The sequence below is a fragment of the Alosa pseudoharengus genome, unplaced genomic scaffold, assembly GCF_046254945.1.
Source record: "Alosa pseudoharengus isolate Yale_2024_CS ecotype anadromous, Long Island Sound unplaced genomic scaffold, YU_APseudo_1.1 YU_APseudo_1.1_scf_2, whole genome shotgun sequence".
Taxonomy (NCBI): Eukaryota; Metazoa; Chordata; class Actinopteri; order Clupeiformes; family Clupeidae; genus Alosa; species Alosa pseudoharengus.
In genome coordinates this window covers 33,812,309-33,831,127 of record NW_027468663.1, presented here as the reverse complement: position 1 = coordinate 33,831,127, position 18,819 = coordinate 33,812,309, and the positions used below count along the sequence as shown (strand labels likewise).

The 18,819-nt window shown below is 42.7% G+C and overlaps 1 protein-coding gene across 1 annotated transcript; it reads left to right on the top strand.

Moving 5' to 3' along the window:
- Positions 1 to 205: 205 nt before the first annotated feature.
- On the top strand, positions 206 to 18,118 carry LOC143133476 (atrial natriuretic peptide receptor 1). Its single transcript, XM_076293237.1, has 27 exons — positions 206 to 431; positions 3,302 to 3,487; positions 3,923 to 4,044; positions 4,224 to 4,313; positions 5,218 to 5,363; positions 5,509 to 5,618; positions 5,735 to 5,881; positions 5,989 to 6,143; positions 6,255 to 6,390; positions 6,500 to 6,588; positions 7,055 to 7,193; positions 8,856 to 8,934; positions 9,289 to 9,388; positions 10,722 to 10,820; positions 11,040 to 11,117; positions 11,610 to 11,714; positions 11,867 to 11,938; positions 12,114 to 12,279; positions 12,495 to 12,647; positions 12,828 to 13,002; positions 14,954 to 15,097; positions 15,521 to 15,644; positions 16,651 to 16,719; positions 16,917 to 17,091; positions 17,233 to 17,331; positions 17,472 to 17,563; positions 18,071 to 18,118. The coding sequence occupies exons 1-27, from the start codon at positions 206 to 208 to the stop codon at positions 18,116 to 18,118; spliced, it is 3,324 nt and encodes a 1,107-aa protein (XP_076149352.1).
- The last annotated feature ends 701 nt before the right edge of the window (positions 18,119 to 18,819 follow it).

Genomic DNA, 18,819 nt, shown 5'->3' with positions numbered 1-18,819 from the left:
GAACTCTAAGCCTTTGGGTGCGTGTGGGAGGCACCATGCTGTGCGGGCGCCTGTTCTTGTTGGCCTGTTCGCCGGCGCTCTTAAAAATAAAGGGAAAAAAAGTTTGTTGTGAGAAATCTATTGGCACGAGCCAGAGAGAAGGTCTAGGCCTTGGCGCAACTGTGGCGGAGTGGAGCGGCCGGGAGCAGCGGAGGACCGCTATGCGATGAGGCAGCAGAGGAGGGATGCCAACGTCGGTAGCTGTAGCCTGATTGCGCAGCGTGGTCCGGCTACGATGGAGCTGGAGTCTGCTGCCTCAACTGGCGAGACGACGGAGCAGAGCGTCGGAAGTGCGGTGCCAGTTACGGTGTTCAGTGGTGGGGAGTCTGTGCCAGTGGAGGCTAAGCCCCTCCAGGTGTTGAAGGAACGTCGTGGTGGTGCACACTGCGAAAGTGCGACCTGAGGGCGTTCTCTGAAGGGAGTTGGGGACAAGCGGCGACAGGCCAGGTGACTGCCAGCACTACCCGCATTGGGCTGCTGGTGGTTGTGGTTCCCCTGGGTGAGTAGGGCTCTTGCGGTGTGTGCACCCCACCTGCTGTGTGGCAGTACCAGAGACTTTGCTGGACTGAATGTGCCGTGGACGGCAATGGCTTGTTGGGGGAGCTGTTTAACGTCAGCTTGCTGGACTGTGCTTGAGATTCCAACAATGTTTCGCGCTGGGGATTCTGGGAGAACTTTGGGGTTATTATGCATGCTTGTGCCTGTACTGTATAGTGCGGCTGCGTCCAACCCTATGTGTGTAAGATGCCGGTGTTCTTGACTTCCCTAGCGTGAGCTATGTTCTGTGCCGATGTCCCTGATCCCGATCAAAAAGCTTTTGATTAGACAACGCTGTCTCATCAATCATTACACTATTAAATCTGCTTAGCATCATTAGCATGCTGCACATATTTGTTAAAGCTCTTGCATTCAAGTTGAGTGATCATCTCAATACCAATGTTTCCCAAAAGGGCTTGTCCCTACGAGAAGAGTATTACCTTAAACACACATGAGGAAACTGAACAGTCCAATCAGTAGACTATGATAAGCTAGCCAACTATGCTTCTTTGTGTACAATATTTCCAGGCTTCAACCAGACAGTTAAATTTGTAATTTGTAAAGAGTTGTAATAGAAACAGTAGGCCTAAGCTATACGCTAATCTGCATAAAGTGTGCTGTCATAAATATCAGACATTCAGTATTCTCTCTTTTAATATCAGGATATGAAATAATACAGATATATTATATTGTAATCCTCTGGTGTTCTAAGGTAGGCTATTGAAATGTCTAGCCCGACCCCTCCAAAAAAATCAAGGTTCATATCAAACCGTGGGTCAAAAATCGTGATACGAATCGAATTGTTAGGTTGGTGTATTGTTACAGCCCTACTGTATATCGCTACAGCCCTATCCTCCAAAAATCTGTCTAAGTTGGACCCAAAAACTCAGCAAAATCAGCTTAATGAGAGTAAAAACGTGACCAAACCGAGTTAAAATAGTGATTTTGAATCTTGAAAATGTCAGATATGGACTCAGCATCTCCAGTAACCCCTAAAAACATACTAACATTGACCATTTTGGCCAAGCAGCTCTTATAATATGATCAATATAGGTGATTATGCTAATTAGCTCAATTACACAAATTGCCCAACATATGCAAATTAGCATCTGGCAGTTTCTGCATGCTGGGAACCCATATATATTTCCATCATAAAACTTTGGTGTACTCAACATTTCCGGGTCCACAATGGGGCTCTATGGGCTGTCCACTGGACTATTACAGCATTTAGTGTCAAATGTAATGTAATGTTCTTCAGTAAATTGTTTATTGACAAGTATCAGATGACCTACATACTGTATATACCAGAGCAGAGGTCATTGACACCAGCCACTGAAACCTGATTCTATACTAATTATGTATGTTTGTGTACATTCCCATGTTTTTCATTCAGTGGGGCCTGAATGCAGCATCAGATGAGATGCTCGTGCTGGTGTCTGGTGTGGAGAGTTGTTAAGTCTTTGCCTACGTGCAAGAAGTCCAGCTGCAGAGAGAGGGATCATAAGCTACATACTAAATGCTGAGCTTCAACATAAACAAGATAGTGAATTTAGAGAGAGGATATCCTAGTGCCCCAGAAAATTAATGTTGTCCTTACACTGTCCAGACATCATTAGTCTCCATCATGGAATCAAGTGTTGCTTTATTTAATTTATCAAAACCAGGAGCTTTCTTTGGCCGGAAGACCTAGAAAGTAGCATTTCCCACGATGCATTTTTTCCACCAATGTTGAGCCCAACTCACTGCTGCTTTCTTAATAAAGCACAAATATTTGATATATTTATCACTTCATGTTCACTTTGTGTTGATATGCACTGGAAGCCTGCCTGTTCACGTAAATAAACAAAAAGGTTCTGGAGAGCGCTGTGATGAGATATTTCATATAATGCTGTACCAATGAGCTCACATTGTCTCAAGGATGTAATTAGTCTATTACACAGTGAACTTTTGAGCTTCTAGGTGACAAAAAAACAGGAAGTAAAGATCTAAACATTCAGATAGACAAACAGTTATTTTCCCCCCTTTTTTCCCCTCAGAAACAAGCCTGTGTTCCCAGAGTCTTAGCTATCACTGTTTACCCCATTCATTTGATAAACAGCCACACCAATTCCAAATCGGTCCCCAGGGGGACTGGGGGTTTTTTAGGGTCAATGGAGCACCTACAGTTTATAACATATGCAGAGGGCAGGACTCTCTACTTGTACAGTACTTTTGCACTGAACACCATACCACGTTTGTTTCTGCCCTTGAAGTTCTGATACTGTCTTCTTATATGAGAAATTCTCCTGATGAATTAAATTTTTACATGTCTTCTCAAATCATGACTGGTAAGCAGAAAACATTTATTTTATCATTTTAGTCTTGCAAAATTTGTATTTTGCTGTGTAATATATTTAATCTTGCCTTGACAGTGAAAAGGTCATATTCTGAGAAAAGTCATTGTTGTGACTGATTTTTATCCCAGAAAATACTATTGTGTCAAAGCGATTTGTTGCAACTTCTGTTACTTCTCTCTTAATGCCACATCGTTTTTGGGTTAAACTGCTTTGGGTACCTTGCAAGTAAGAGTGTTCAGATTTTCAAAGCTGTCACACATCAGATTCCTGCAAGGAAAACACTATTGTGTTTTTTTCTACATTAAATTCTGAAGCTTATGTACGGAACATGCGTTTGCTTGTTGGTTTCTGTGGGCACAGTCATATCCCTGGTGCTGCTTGTCTTACAGCTTTGGTAGGATTTGTCTACAAAACAATTCTCCTTCTACTGTTGTGTGTGCAACTGAGTTCCAGCTCAAAGTTCACCCTGCTGCTGTCCATGCCCAACACCTCCATACCCTTCAGCGTGGGGCGCATGGGGGCGGGAGCGCTCATCGCCATAGATACCATCAACAGCAGGCCAGACATACTGCCAGGTCAGTCGCCTAAGGCTACGGCAGTGAGGACAGACATTTGTACATAACTGGACAGAGATGTGTTAAAAACAATGCAAGTTGTGTTGTTTTTAACTCATTTGTTTAAGAGTGTACTCATAGTAAACAATAGCCTAGTAAAGAATGGATCTACTACCATTTTAAAACAAAAACAGCAACGTTTCAACGTCTGAAATTCATGTTGCCTGAAGAAGACCCTGTCGGGTCGAAATGTATCTGCTTTTTATCCAAAATGTGGGAGATACATTGTTTGGTACAGTGTTTGGTAATTTTTTATATGCTTTTTAACCGAGGGTTTGTGACACGTGTTCATTTTTAGGTAGGCCTATATATTGGATTTCTATGTGTACTTGTTCTCTAGGTAAGGACTTCCTTTGAAATCAAGCACTTACGAAAAAGAGTCCTTTTGTCCTCCAGGTCATCAACTGGACTACCAGTATGTGGACGATGAATGTAATGATTTGACAGGTCCTGGGAAAATAGTGGAGCTTCAGCACAAACACAACTACGCTGCCCTCATTGGCCCTGCCTGTTCACAGGTGTGTGTTTTTCCTGTTCATTCCATCCATGCCCTCACATGGCAAAGCCAACACATTGTTAAATGTAGGTCAGTGCACAGTACTTTAACAGTGGCTTCTGGTATAGTAGGCCTGTCTTTAGTGCCGTGAAATGTAAGGCATTGTGGACTAAATGCCAACTAATTACTGTTCTGTCCCAGGTTTGTGCAGTGACCTCCAAACTGGCTGCTTTTTGGAACATCGCTGTAGTCAGCCCTGTGTGTGCAGAACAGCAGTTTCTGGACAAAGAGGTGGATTATAAAAACACTATACAGAAAAATATAATGAAAATATAATTGAAATGATGAATAAAATGGACATGAAATGATAGGGTAATTGTATTACACGTGTCACAGAAGTTGAAAATGACTTAAAGGCTAAACATCTACCCTTCGTGATGCAAGCTGTTTGAATTTATACAGCCTAGTAAGGTTTTGCACCTACATCATAATGTCATGCGACCGTTTGTTTACAACTGAAGTGGTAGGCAGCGCGGTAGATATACAGCCAGGTTACATATGTTACACATAGGCTTACTGTGACAAATATCTTCAAAATTGAATTTTATTATCGAAACACTGACTGAAAGATGCCGACCACTTGCGTAGCAGTTGGTTGCTACAATAGGAAGAAAAAATCCACCCAATTCACTTTGTTGTGGAATAACTTACAGGATTGCAAATTTGGGTCACTATCTATCACTTTAAAGTGTGTAGTAAATCATTAATCAGGTATTAAAGGTATACTATGCAGGTTTAGGTATTTTTGATGAGTTTACAGTCGTGATATATTTATATGTTACTCTGCTATTGTAAATAGCAAACTTCTTGCGACTTATCCCTCCTGTACACAATGCAAATGCTTTTGTTGTGAAGATGAAGGATTCTCCAAAGAGCTATCTACTGACAAGGTATTAATTACAGATTCTTGCGAGTTTTGGCGGGGTGCCACTCTTAGAAGTTGCATGGCTGGTTTTCCTCGGTATGCTGTATAGCTATGCTAGGTGAATGATTCGCCTGTACAATTTCGTTTACCATCAAATTGGCTTCATAAAGGTGAAAATCTTATCATAGTGTGTCTTTTAAGCTTTGTCTCTCTGCCCTTCAGCACAGCAATTATTCACTTCTCACCCCTGTCCTTGTCTCTGAGCTACAGGCTTACCCCACTCTCACGAGGGTGTTTGGGCCCTTCACAAAGATGGGCTCCTTCTTTGTTGAGATCTGTAAGGAATTTGGCTGGCGGCGAATCGGGATCATCCATGAAAACGACACTGTTTGGACTATCCCTGCAGAGGGGATCAGGTAGGGAGAATGAACATGGATCCAGCTGAGGGGTTTCATCCCAATTATATGTTCTGGGTGGACAGAGACTTTTACGTTTACACTGTCAATTTGACAGGCACCTGGTCCCATGCAAAGATTTCTGGATTTGTTGTGTTTGCCAAAGGTACCAGGCAGAGATCAGCAACATCACAATCGCCAAATCCCTGGAGCTGAGAGGGAATTCCTCCCACACCTATGCTCTGGCTCTGGCAGAGATGGCCGAAGTTAGCAGGAGTTTGTGAACTCTGTCATCAACATCGTCACCACACAATCAGACCCTTGTTGCTTTGGCTCTGCATGGTGTGGGATGATGTCAGAGGTGCTCATGCTTTTTTCTCCTTTGTGTGCAGTCATTGTGATTTCAGCTCAAGGAAATGTTGTGCGGAGGGTTCTCATAGAAGCCCATAGAAAAGGTCTCACCAATGGGGAGTATGTCTTCTTCTGCTTCGAACCATACAAGCATGAAGACCTGTTTGGCAACTTTGACTGGGAGCGAGGTTTTGTTGCACATGCATCAACATTATCATACATATTCCCATATATACACATCAATATCATAAAGCACACATCCAGAAATGTGCATTTTTCTGAACCTTTGTTTCAGGAGACGCGTATGATTCTATGGCCAAGCAAGCTTACCAGGCCCTTTTCCTCCTCTCCCTCTACAAGCCCAGCAATGACAAATACAAGGAGTTTAATGAGAAGGTCAAACTAAGGGCCAAAGAGGACTTTGGCTACCTGTACTCTGAAGAAGAAGAGGTTGGTAACCTTCAAAATATGATTTTGAAGGTTATGAAGGATATGAACTTGATGCTTCATAGGGAATGTTGCTGTTGTCTATTTGATTTTTTTTTACATGATTTACAACAGGTGTCTGTTTTGGCTGCTATTGCACATGATACAGTGTGGCTGTATGCACAGGCACTAAACGAAAGCTTGGCAGAAAATGGAAACCCATACGATGGCTTCAATATTACCCGCAAAATGTGGAACAGGACAATTACCGGTCAGCAAGGCGGCTTCTTTCAATTCGCTGGGATAAGAGGAATGTTGCTCTTAATAAATTTGAGGTCAAAATTGAACTTATGTTGAACATTCAATTGCTTTCAACACAGGTATCCAAGGAGATGTGACAATTGATTCAAATGGTGACCGTGAATCTGCATACATGATGAAACATATGGAAGGCAGTGGAGAATTTAAAGTGAGTTTCCAGAAAGAAATGAATCTTCTTATGTCTAAATTCCAGCCCTGTATAGCAGAATTAGATGTGAATTTACTTGCCATGGTCAATTGCTGTTTCCTAAACCTGAGGAAAACATACTCTGATTTTAGGTTAAGGGTTGACACTATAAGGTGCATCCGACCTTCCATATACAGAATATGTTCTGTTCTACAAAATGCATTCAATTACAAAATACAAATACAAACCAATGTAACATATGTATCTTGTCTAAGGGCAACAAACATCACATTGTTACATAGCCTAATATTGACACCAAAGGTCTGTTGGGCATGGCACCCCCTATGGCACTAGCTATATAGCCTTATAGTATAGCCTATATAGCCTACTATATAGCTATATAGCCTTAACCCCTCAGGACATTGCTGAGTAATGAATTTCATGTTTGATTTGTCCTTGCTTGAGTGGTGATTTTCCCCCTGTGCAGGTGGTTGCTAACTACTCTGGGACAAAGAAGGTCTATGAGGCAGTTAGAGGGGTCCATATTCTGTGGCCTGGGAGCCAGGCAATCCCGCCCGAGGACACACCTCAGTGTGGGTTCAGAGGGGAGCTCTGCATCTACACTGGTACTGCCACTGTCACTGACTACATAACTACACTATCATAGTAGGAATCAGAAGGCAGAATGAGTGGTTTGTGTTGGCTGATAAACATTTTGGTTGATTTATCTTTTCAAATCTTTAAGATAATGTTCTCGACTCTGGAGTATTTGACTGACACTGCCATTTCATTCTGAACACTGCAGTAAGAGCCACTGAATCCTTGTTCTACCTGCCACAGTGATAAATTAGTGTGTAATGTTTCAGCTGGCAACATCAGCATGATCCCAGTAGAATAATCAATCAAACTCTTATGAACCAGCAGGGTGAAGACCTACAACATCATTTCCCTACAGGGAGATCTAGGATAACATCCCGCTAATGTCAGCACATTTATCTACGTAGGCCTAGCATCTCATAACCTGTATAGGCAGACACAGCCATTGTTGTGAGCTGATTGGTTATCATATCAAAATTGCCTTTCTGTCACTTGACTCCACATAAACTGTTTAAAACAGCACAACACAAAGGTGAGCAAAAAGATTAAGGTAAATGTGCTTAGCAAATTCAGATGCGCACATCTTATCCCATTTAGAACAGAATGCAAAGATCAACAAACATGTTTGCCATCTGCACTCTTGCTCATTTCTGTTGCTTAAAAACTATTTTGTTTTGCTTTGAAAATGTTTCTATTTTTACTATTTTGTTCGAGTTGTGGTAAGGACTCAAAAGTGAGGGACAGGTGCAAGTTAATTTTTAAAAATGTTGAGTTATGATTTTTTTTCTGCCATTGTAGCATTATTGGCAATAATGTCATTTCCACACTATTCTTCACTGCAGCAGCCTAGGAGGAATTCTACTTGACTCTATGAATGAATTGTTGTGGTAATTGGTAGGAACAGATGATGAAGCCATTGACGCATATAAAATATTTAATGCTATACATTTTGTGTATTTTATGTATTACATGTGATGTTTAGAGAGAGAGAGAGTGCGCAAAAGTGAGCGCAATTGCAGAAACACCGGGTATTCCGTGGCCTACAATAGCATATCAAAGTAACAACTAATGTGGCTTTTAATGTTTAAAACAAATCCGTCACATTTGAAAAACTTCTGCAGTGTTAAAAGGGAGACAGTAGGGGGAGCTGTTGTTCCACAAGGTGTGTGTTGGGCATGTGGTTAACTACTGTAATGCATGCTCTCCTGCACGGACACACCACACACCTGTGTTTTCGGGGTCAGCACTGGGGTCACGGAGCTCATTACAGCTCTGTCCCAGACCCCCCTTAAGAAAGAAAAGATAGAGCAGCCAACACTGACTGAAGCCACTATGAATTATTCACTGGTGCCTGCCAGACCAAAATCACTCTCTGTGCTGATATGTGTTTTAGGGCAGGCCTTTATTGAAGTCCTTGCTGATATCTAATAATATCCTTCAGGAGATTACAACACTGTTCTTTTGTCTTTTGTTGGCTGGGGTTGTCATTGTCATTCTGAGTGTTCTCTTTGTTGACTGAATTTCAACTGACTTTTCGTTGGGATAATATTCTCTGGGATAATATTCTCCTCATAGATTTGTAATTAAAAACATCTGCCACATTCCACACCCTTCCACATTAAGGCCAGTGACTTTGGATGAGTGCTTAAACCATATATCTAAATGACTGAGTTATTTCATCTTCACCACAGACAGAAAATTTGCTATTGCTGTGGGGCTGATATCTGGCTCACTGACAGCGGGGATTCTTGCTGTCTGTATACTGTACAGGTGAGATAGCACTGGATCATTATGTAATTTTCACTGGTTTATTATTTGCTCTAATTCTTGAAAAGAATTAGCCACAAGATGTTGGGAGGAATTTTATATTATGTTAATAGGCAGATTAGCAATTGGTATTGAAAAAAAGCACGAAGGTGTTCAATTTGAATATGATTTAGCATATGTGCCATGAAATCAAATTAATTCTCATTTTAACTTTGACAGTTTTTCCTGTCCTATTTCGAAAAGTCTCACTTTTTGAGAATGTCCTAAAAATTCATTACCTTCCTTTGTAATTGAAGTCATATGCAATCACTGCATATCCTTCACTGCACTCCTGGTTCACTCCTGCTCTCTCTGCAGGAAGTACAGGCTTCAGGAGGAGGCGTCCATGATGCTGTGGAGGGTCAGCCCTGGTGAAGTGAGCCTGATGGAGCTGCATTCCCCTGCCACAGCAGCTAAGGTGGGGCTCACAAGGGCTGTGCTCCCAACACCCCTCATATACTCTTTAGCATCTTTAGGTCTCCTCTTCAGGCCTTAAAGGACTATGCCAACTTCTTGGAAATGTGCTTATTTTCTGGAAGTGGGTATCTTCTACTGTCTATGGTTACACCAGTTAGCCTATAGCTAGGCTATATTAGCCTTTTATAGCTAAAAGGAAGCTACAGTATAGGCTAACTGGTGTAACCCACTTCCAGTGAATTATGCTAAAATAGGCTAACAATGGCAGACTGTGTTGTTGCACACACAGAGAAGAGAAGGGTATGTATCCTTTTATCTAGCTCAGCTAATAAGCTGATTTCCCAAAAAGTTGATGTAAATCACTCCATATATCCAGTTTTGGGCACACTAATGGTCCATTGTGACTATTTGCCATTGTTACAGTGTTAACTAAATATATTCAATAAAGTGTCCACTTAATTATATATTAATATGAATAAAGCTGTCATTAAATGATATTCATAAATAACTAGATGTTTAAAAAACCCACACACATTTACATTCATTTACATTGTTCGTCTCCAATAACTTAACATTCATGTGACACATTATTTCTTTAACCTGCAGGCATGCGTTGGAGAGTTTTGAGGTGGTAAATGGAGTGTAGTGAACTCTAATCATAACTTTCAATGGTGGTGTACAGGGGGGAGCATACCTATGTTCCCCGGGTCCTAAGTTCCCTGGGTCCTATGTTCCCCGCTTTGTAGGCTATGGGACCGGGGGAACATAGGACCCTAACCCTAAACCTAAACCTAACCCCGAGCGGGGAACATAGGACCCGGGGAATATAGGGATGACCCCGTACAGGGATACTTAGCGTGAAGCAACAAAATCATTAGCACTGAATACCTGCCTACTCAATATGCTGCTCAGTGAAAGATAAAGGAATAGTTCAGAGAATATTTGTCGATGGAAAGATGTGGAGGATTAGCAGCGGTATATTTTTATACATCACTTTGGCTGCATAAGTTAATACCAAAGATGTTAGACCAGAGCTTAGCACTCTAGAATCTTATACCATTCACTCCTGACTATGACCAAAAATGGCCATATAGTTGATAAGTAGGAACTGCGTAAGCAGATCTGCACCCCTAGTTTCACCAAAACCACACTATCATTAATGGGTCATTAGGTCTTGAACGTTCGGAATTCTTTGGTAAGCACAAGAGAGCAAGCAAGGACACAATGTAAACTCATCCATTCATGAAACCAAAGGTAGAACACAATGTGTTAGTTGGAAGATTTAAAGGGATTTGTTGTTGTTGTTTTCATGTGTTATGCCTTTCTTTTGTAAGGTTCCTTACGTGAGGTCCAGAGCCTTGCAAGCGTCTGTGGAGTCCATCATTGGCCATGTGCAGGACCACTGCTCCTCTCACAGGCCTGCTGTCTATAAAGTGAGCGCACCACCTGGCCCTTTGGATAGACAGACTTCCTCCCATGGAAACAGGCATTATTTTAAAAGATTTAATAGGCTATGGGCCTATAATAATAGGCTGTGTTCAGTTTTGCCGCATTTCAGCTAAGTCTGTTATGTAGTTAATTAGGTGTGCTGTCTTGTGGATGTGGGTATTGGAGTCCTCTGAGCTCATCTGTGACGTGTCTGTGGCTCTCAGGAGAATGTGTGTGCACTGCGTCTGCTCCACGTGAGGAGTGTGAGTCTGAGCAGCGAGCTGCAGACGGAGCTCAGACAGGTGGGACACGGGGGACACCCCACACAACACATCGCACCCACGTGTTTTTCTCACCTCACCCTTGTTATTGCCACTAAGGCCAGGGATCTACTTGCTTTTAATAACGTGTACACGAGCGCATGCACACCATGGCTGCCACACATATCCTGTGTCCAATTCGCGACAGCGAGATGCAATATTCACATGAGTTATGGGGCCGATAGTATGGGTGCAGTACATGAGCATGCGAGACCGGATTTATTTACGACTCTAGGTCAAAATTCTGTGGTCTGAACTCTAGTGGAGTCATCCAGTAGCACTTGTAGTGCTTGCATAGTACTTGGGCAAGGTGTCGTTCACAACACAGCCATTTATATACGTGAATGTGCACAAATGTTTTGTCAAAAAACAAGTATATCCCCAGCCAAAGAATGTTATGCTCTGTCAGTGGAACAAGCATCTTGTATCCTCCCTGAATTGCCATTTTGTGTGTGTGTGTGTGTGTGTGTGCAGTGTAGGGATTTAACGCACCGAAACATCTGCAGTTTCATAGGGGCCTGTCTAGAGTCTCCCCAGCCCTTCCTCCTGACTGAGTACTGTCCCAAAGGAAGTCTGCAGGTAGGGACCCTCAGTTATTCGGTCATTCATTTGACCGATGCTCTTATCCAAGGCAAGTTACAAGTCTCTCTTAAATTCAGCCCTCTTCACATGCTTGTGTGATTTTATGTACTGGACTAATGTTTGTTTTTGTGGTGTCTTTAATCTCCCAGGACATTTTAAAGAGCGAGTCAATCAAGCTAGACTGGAGTTTTAAGTACTCCCTTCTGCTGGATATTGTGAAGGTATATAGCTCTCACAACATTCGGTCATTCACCCCGATTCTCCCCTTACTTTTAAGTGGGGAGAGACAAGCTGCCATAAATTGCAGTTTGTTTTGGAATGACTCACTGCTGGGTTGCATGTCTCTGTATTGGCAGACGGCTGTCTAGAACGCCTGTGATTGTGCCTCTCTCTCAGGGGATGGACTACCTGCACTGCAGCCCACTGCGCTCCCATGGTCACCTGACCTCCAGGAACTGTGTGGTGGACAGCCGCTTTGTGCTGAAGGTGACTGACTTTGGCATCAGCCCCCTGAGACGGGTGAACTCCACCATTTCCCCTGACAGCCCTGGATACCACCAGGGTAAGAGCCCTCACAGGCCACCTCACTTTAAATCTCTAGGCCACGTGACTGTTAGTGTCAGTGAACACTGCATGTCTGGAGTACACCAGATTCTGAACCCTCAAACCTTTTTAAAATTCAAGTCTGTATGGCAAACATCTGTCGATAAGTGCAGTTAAAGAATAGTATGGATGTAGGTTATATGCAGTTGTCAAGAGCAGTGTCCTCTCTCCCAGCCCTGCTGTACAGGGCCCCAGAGCTTTTGAGGCAGACGATGCCTGCTAATGGCACCCAGAAGGGAGATGTGTACAGCTTCAGCATCATTGTTCAGGAAGTTGTGTACCGCCATGGGCCCTTCTACATACCAAACACCAGTCTCAAGCCCATAGGTATACACACACACACACATATACACACACATAGTGTCTAATGTTACCTGGTGATTAATAGTAGTAGTAATAGTAACAGTAGTGATATAGCATATGCATGTGATGCAGGTAATGATTAATGATGTGTAATACCCCATTCTCCATCAGTGTTTATCTTTATCTGGGCTCTGTCTCTCTCAGACATAGTGGAGAGGGTGAGGGCCGGAGGCAGAAGCCCACTGAGACCTCACATAGACAGGGTTGAGTGCCCCGAGGAGATGGAGGCTCTAATTAAGAACTGCTGGAGAGAGAGGCCTGCTGACCGGCCAGAATTCTCCTCCCTCAGAGTGACCATCAAGAAGCTCAGCCCAACTGGGTCAGTACCATACCAGTACTCAACTGGTTTGAAAAGGCAGGCAAATCCAACTCCAGCCCAACTAGTTACTGGAAAAATAAGAATAAACCAGATACTGAATCTGTTGGGCTGCATATAGATTTGGCTTTAGATGCAGGCTCTTTCTCTGCAGTTTAGATGCATCTTTCTTTATACATTTTTACAGAAGCATTTTGAATTGAAAATCAGTACAGCCTGGACTGTGAGATGCAAAATGCTATCAAAAGAGACAGCAGTTTATTTCAGCTTAGCCATTATTTGATTGTCTCAGAGATTCAATTGCTGAGCCTTGTTTTTATTTAGCTTACATCAATCATGGGTCGGCAGGAGAATATTAATGGCCTATTATTTGAGTTTGCTCGAGACAGATAACACAGTCTTACTTCAGAGTGAGAGAGAGTGAGTCAGCGAGAGAGAGAGAGAGAGAGAGAGAGAGAGACAGAGAGAGAGATGGTAAGGGTGTGCGTGGGTGCATGTTTGTGTGTTTACCTCACACATTCCTGTGTGCACCACCTTGCCACCTCCTTTGATGGCAGCCCAGAGCGCTGGCTCGTGTCTCCTCTCTGAGTGACACACTGAAAGCAGGTGATTGGCGGATACCTGTTCCTGAGTAGCAGGTGACAGACTTCAGTGGAGACGCACAGCCGAGAGGCCATCGAGCTCATTAATAACACTTAGCGATGACAGCTCCTAATCAGCTACACAAACACGGCGGCGTGATGACCAGGCTCTGGGGAGATGGCTGACACGCTGCTCAGCGGTGAGACCCGTCCCCTGAGAGAGGAGCTGTCAGCCTCCGGGAGCACCCACATTAATCTGAGAGAGTCGACACCACACACTTATGAAAGCAGAGAATGAGAAACACTGACAAGGAGATAAAAAGAGAGGAAGAGGAGGTCGCAGGGGCGAGGCAGTGGAAGGGATGACACAGTGGCAGGAGAAGAAAGAGGAAGAGGAGTACTATGAGAGGATGACAGAGGAGGACAGGAAAGGGAGGAGGGAAGGAGGTCCACATTCCCCTCTCCCACAGACCATCATGTAAATCAGTGGTTCTCAACCCCCTGTGAAATATTTGTTTAGCCAAGTACCCCCTAATCAGCGCAAAGCATTTTTAGTTGAGAAAAAAAGACTTAAAACAGAGCACTGTGCCATCAGTGTCTAATTTATTAAACTTTGGAACTGATAAACACATACAAAATTCAAACATTTTGAAAAAAACTATTTTGAACATTTTCAATTTTAATAATCCATGACTAAATTTATTGCAAATGATTCAAACTAATGTAGTGAAAACAGTGACCATATAACCATTTAAAACTATAAAATGAAATATTTAAAACTCTATAAATATGCAAAACACTTATTTGTAGTGTTCTCTCTTGAACTATAAATAATATCTAATATGTATTAAATAATTGTTTTAAAAGTATTTTTGCATGGATTCTACTTTTTAAATATATGTATATTTTAAAATCTCACATACCCCCTGGAGTGCCTTCACGTACCCCTAGGGGTACGCGTACCCCCATTTGAGAACCGCTGATGTAAATGACTACTAATCCTTGATGCATTTCATCTTCATTTGCTCCTCTGGGTACCACTGGTTGGGTGTCCCAGTGAACTGGACGTCAGTGTTACATGCTTACTGCCCATGACGCAGCACATGCTTACTACTGCATGCTCATATCGATAGGTTAGATGTATTAATGGTTTGGCACATAAAGCCACACAATGGAAACACATTTATCCTTTGACAAATAAACATTCTAGTTGACTCTTCATCAGGTCAAACTAACTTCCACCTCACTGAAACACTGCTAAAATCATCACATTTCATTTACTACATTTTGTAAATTGCTAAATTGTGTGTGCGTGTGTGCGTGTGTGTGTGTGTGTGTGTGTGTGTGTGTGTGTGTATGTGTGTGTGCTCCAGGGGCAGTGAGCACATCATGGATGACTTGCTGTCCCGTCTGGAGCAGTATGCGTGTAACCTGGAGGAGGTGGTGAGTGAGCGCACCGCTCAGCTCCTGGAGGAGAAGAGGCGGGCCGAGAGCCTCCTCACGCAGATGTTGCCACGGTAACACATTAGCTGCGCACCCGGCACTGTCATCTGCCATGTAGATGAGATGCTTGCCTCTCTAAAGCCCCTCTTTTTCACTCTCTCTTTTCCTCTCATAATAGTGTTGTATTTCTTCTTGTATTAACTTTCTTTATTGTTTCCATAGTCCTCTTCCTACCTGTATACAAATGTGCAATACAAGAATGTACTGTATATAAGTACATAAGTACACATATACAAGCGATTCTCCGATGAAACATTTGTATACAGTACATGAGTACCCCTTGTCTGCTTTGATGTTGGTATATGTTGCAAAAGATTTCATGATGCCTTTGGTCAGGGGGCAACACTGTATTACACGGCAGCCATATGCACATCAAAGAACTTGGATATGTTTATTTTTGTGTCTCTAAAACAAGTGTTTTGTTTCTGTATTTTTAGGTCTGTTGCTGTACAGCTAATCGCTGGAGAGACCGTGCAGGCTGAGACGTATGACTGTGTCACTATTTATTTCAGTGACATTGAGGGTTTCACCGCCATGTCTGCTACTCTTACACCGATGCAGGTGAGAGACTTACCCAGCTACTGTGGCAGAGAGAGGTGCTTAGAGAGATGTGAGATGTGAGAGAATGCAGAAAAAGAGAGCAAGGGAACATGGCACAAACAAACATGATGTAACACAGGAATCCTCCTCTTTGGTAGTTACACACGCTATTGTGTATCTCACATACTCAGTCAGTGAGTTGTTTATCGGAATGCATGTAGTGTACCATGGTAACTACAGTACGCCTACCCAAGCCCTATTCAATGTACGAGCACTTAGGAGCTCCCCTATTGGAAGAGAGTTTGTTTTGAACTGTGGTTGTTGTTTTGCTACATGGCAACAGGTATGTGTTGCCGGATGACCTACAACACTGAACATGATACTATGGCTGTTAATGGATCAATACGTCAAAGAGCAAAGGATAGATTGGTAGATGGGCAGATTTATGGAGTTGCAAAGAAAGAAGTGATATATTTGGACAGGTTCTAAATTAAGTTTGGACAGTTTTTTAAACGCCTTTCATCATTTATCACCTAGAGGTTTCAGTGAAGTGTCTGAAATTGCTGACCAGGGCCCAGCACGGTGGACTGAGCCTCCTCCTGGCTCCTGTGCTGTGGCGGTGGTTACTGGGCGTCTGCCTCTGGGCACTGTGGCGTGAGGGCCTCTCAGCACTGTGTGTTGTGGACAAGCTTCTGTGTGTCAGGTGTGCATAGTTCAGAGGCGTGACTGGGGGCCTCAGTGGAAATAATGCATTGTCACATGTTTATTTTGGTGCCTTGAGTGGAGACACAGCTGTGGCTCATTGGAAAAATGTTGTCTGTGTATGTCTGTGTGTGTGTGCGCGTGCGTGCGTGCGTGTGTTTGTGTGCATGTGTGTGTGTGAGTGTGTGTGTGTGTGTGTGTGTGTGTGTTTATGTTCATGTGTGTGTGTGTGTGTGTGTGTGTGTGTTTATGTTCATGTGTGTGAGTGTGTGTGTGTGTGTGTGTGTGTGTGTGTGTGTGTGTGTGTGTCCATTTTGTTTTTCAGGTCGTGAATGTACTGAATGATTTATATACATATTTTGACAACATCATTGACAACCACGATGTTTACAAGGTAAAGAAATTCCAGTCTCAGACATTCAGTGATCATTATGAACAAAATGCTCTGCTACAGTGGGCTGCTATATCATTTAAAACACACATAAAAGGCACTTTAGAGCATATGAAAACACTCTGCTTTGCACTTTACAGATAATTGAATAGGTTTCATTGTGATAGTCTCATTTACGCTCACCTCTGTTTCACCCATAGGTTGAGACCATTGGCGATGCCTACATGGTGGTTTCTGGTCTTCCTATTAGGAATGGAGATGCTCATGCTAAAGAAATAGCTGGAATGTCATTAGCCATAGTGCAGGGCATGGCCCAGTACCAGAGTCCTCATGTGCCGGGGCAGCAGATGAAGGTCCGCATCGGGCTGCACTCAGGTACCACCCCCCTCAGACTGCAGTGCCTTTGCTGTAATCATGCATATTGTTATGTTCAAAATAAAAGCAGATGAAGACGCATTCATTAGAGTAATTGCTGAGGCAACCTTCCTCTTATTTATTCCAGTCATTCTGCTTCAGGTCCCTGTGTAGCAGGTGTGGTTGGCCTGAAGATGCCACGCTATTGCTTATTCGGAGACACAGTGAACACTGCCTCCAGGATGGAGTCGCACGGTCTGCGTAAGCTCATTTGCAACTTGTGTCGGCTGTTTTATCTCCATTTCATTTAACTCAACAGATCATCAGCAGAGTATAATAGCACAGTTGACAATGACTAAGTTGACTGTGCCATCCAGCTAACTTTTTTTTCTTTACTCTAGCGCTGAAGATCCACATCAGCGGCTCCACGAAGGCTCTCCTGGACACGTTTGGGACGTTCCGCTGTGAGCTGAGAGGAGACATCCTCATGAAGGTGCCTGTGCCTGTGCTGTATTCCAATCCAGTCATGCTGTTCACCCATTTTATGTGGGATTTATTACATAGTGAAGTTTGAAAGCCCCTCTTAAAGTGCCCTGTGTATAGTTATATTGACAGGTACAATATATCTCATGTATTTTCACATGCTGTAAGAAGTGTGCTGCATAGTTATGACTAGGATAGGATTAGAGATTGGTTCATGGTTTGGGCTAGTGCTTTGTAATAATATGTGCTCACATGAGTGTTACATAGTGGCATAAGGATATTTTCCCATTCAGTTAGTGTTTTCCTCATCTCAGTAATAATGGCACATAGCACGCCAATTTATTTCATGGTAAAATGAAAGATTTTGTATTCAGTAGGTATTTATAGTGAATAGAGCACAGCTGGTGTGGACGTAAAAATAGCAGCCATTTTCACAGTGTCTTACTGACAGACTCTTATTGAAAGCAATTCCAAAGTTTCTACACGGCGCTCATTTCTTAATTTGTTTCCATTACAGGGAAAAGGGCTTGTGAGGACATTCTGGCTTTTGGGAGAGGACCAGTAAAAATGTTTTCCCAGCGTAATTTCATTTTCTATCCATCGAAAGCAATGGCCTGTTTCTTTTTTCCAGGGACCTAATGTCTTATAAAGCAACTTCATTAGTTATCTATATTAGGTTTGGTGCACAATGCAATGGTCCAGTGAATGTTTTGCTAGATTGAAGTGATTCAGAGCTGTTCTGAAAATTACACATTTTTTCTACTCTCTTTCACTTTGAGATTACTGTGCACCTGATTGCATAAAAATCTAATTACAGTTCACCTTGAAATGATCAATTTCTGTTTCATGCTCATTAAAGACATGAAGGAATAGACATCAACTTTGTCAGACATTCGTGTGCTCATAAACCCACACAGAAAATGTGAATTGAAAGTAACAAGTAGAACATTATAATCAATAATGAATAGACAGTTCGGATTTGTGTTAGTCTCATTAGTCCATTACCATCACAAAACGTGTGTACTGCCTATCTGCACTATGCATCAATGATTGATGTCCTCTGATTGCCCCTCCAGCTATCATGACAAACTAATTTAGGAAAAGTTGTTGGAACATGTTGACTGCTTTGGTGGCGGCGCTACCACCCGTTCATTTGTGCACAGCTGCTAGGGCAGCCCCTGGAAGCTTTGAAGGCTGCGTCCTCTCAGAGCCACTTAAGAGGAGCCAGATAAAATCCTCAGATTGCATTGTTGAAATGTGTGCCAG

What these genes read in the sequence shown, in the direction of transcription:
- LOC143133476 (XM_076293237.1), top strand. Translation starts at nt 206, where the DNA reads ATGAGGCAGCAGAGGAGGGATGCCAACGTCGGTAGCTGTAGCCTGATT. An exon ending in GATGGCCGAAGTTAGCAGGA is followed by an intron (nt 5,619 to 5,734) that starts GTTTGTGAACTC and finishes CTTTGTGTGCAG; the next exon opens with TCATTGTGATTTCAGCTCAA. An exon ending in GGAGCTCTGCATCTACACTG is followed by an intron (nt 7,194 to 8,855) that starts GTACTGCCACTG and finishes TCTTCACCACAG; the next exon opens with ACAGAAAATTTGCTATTGCT.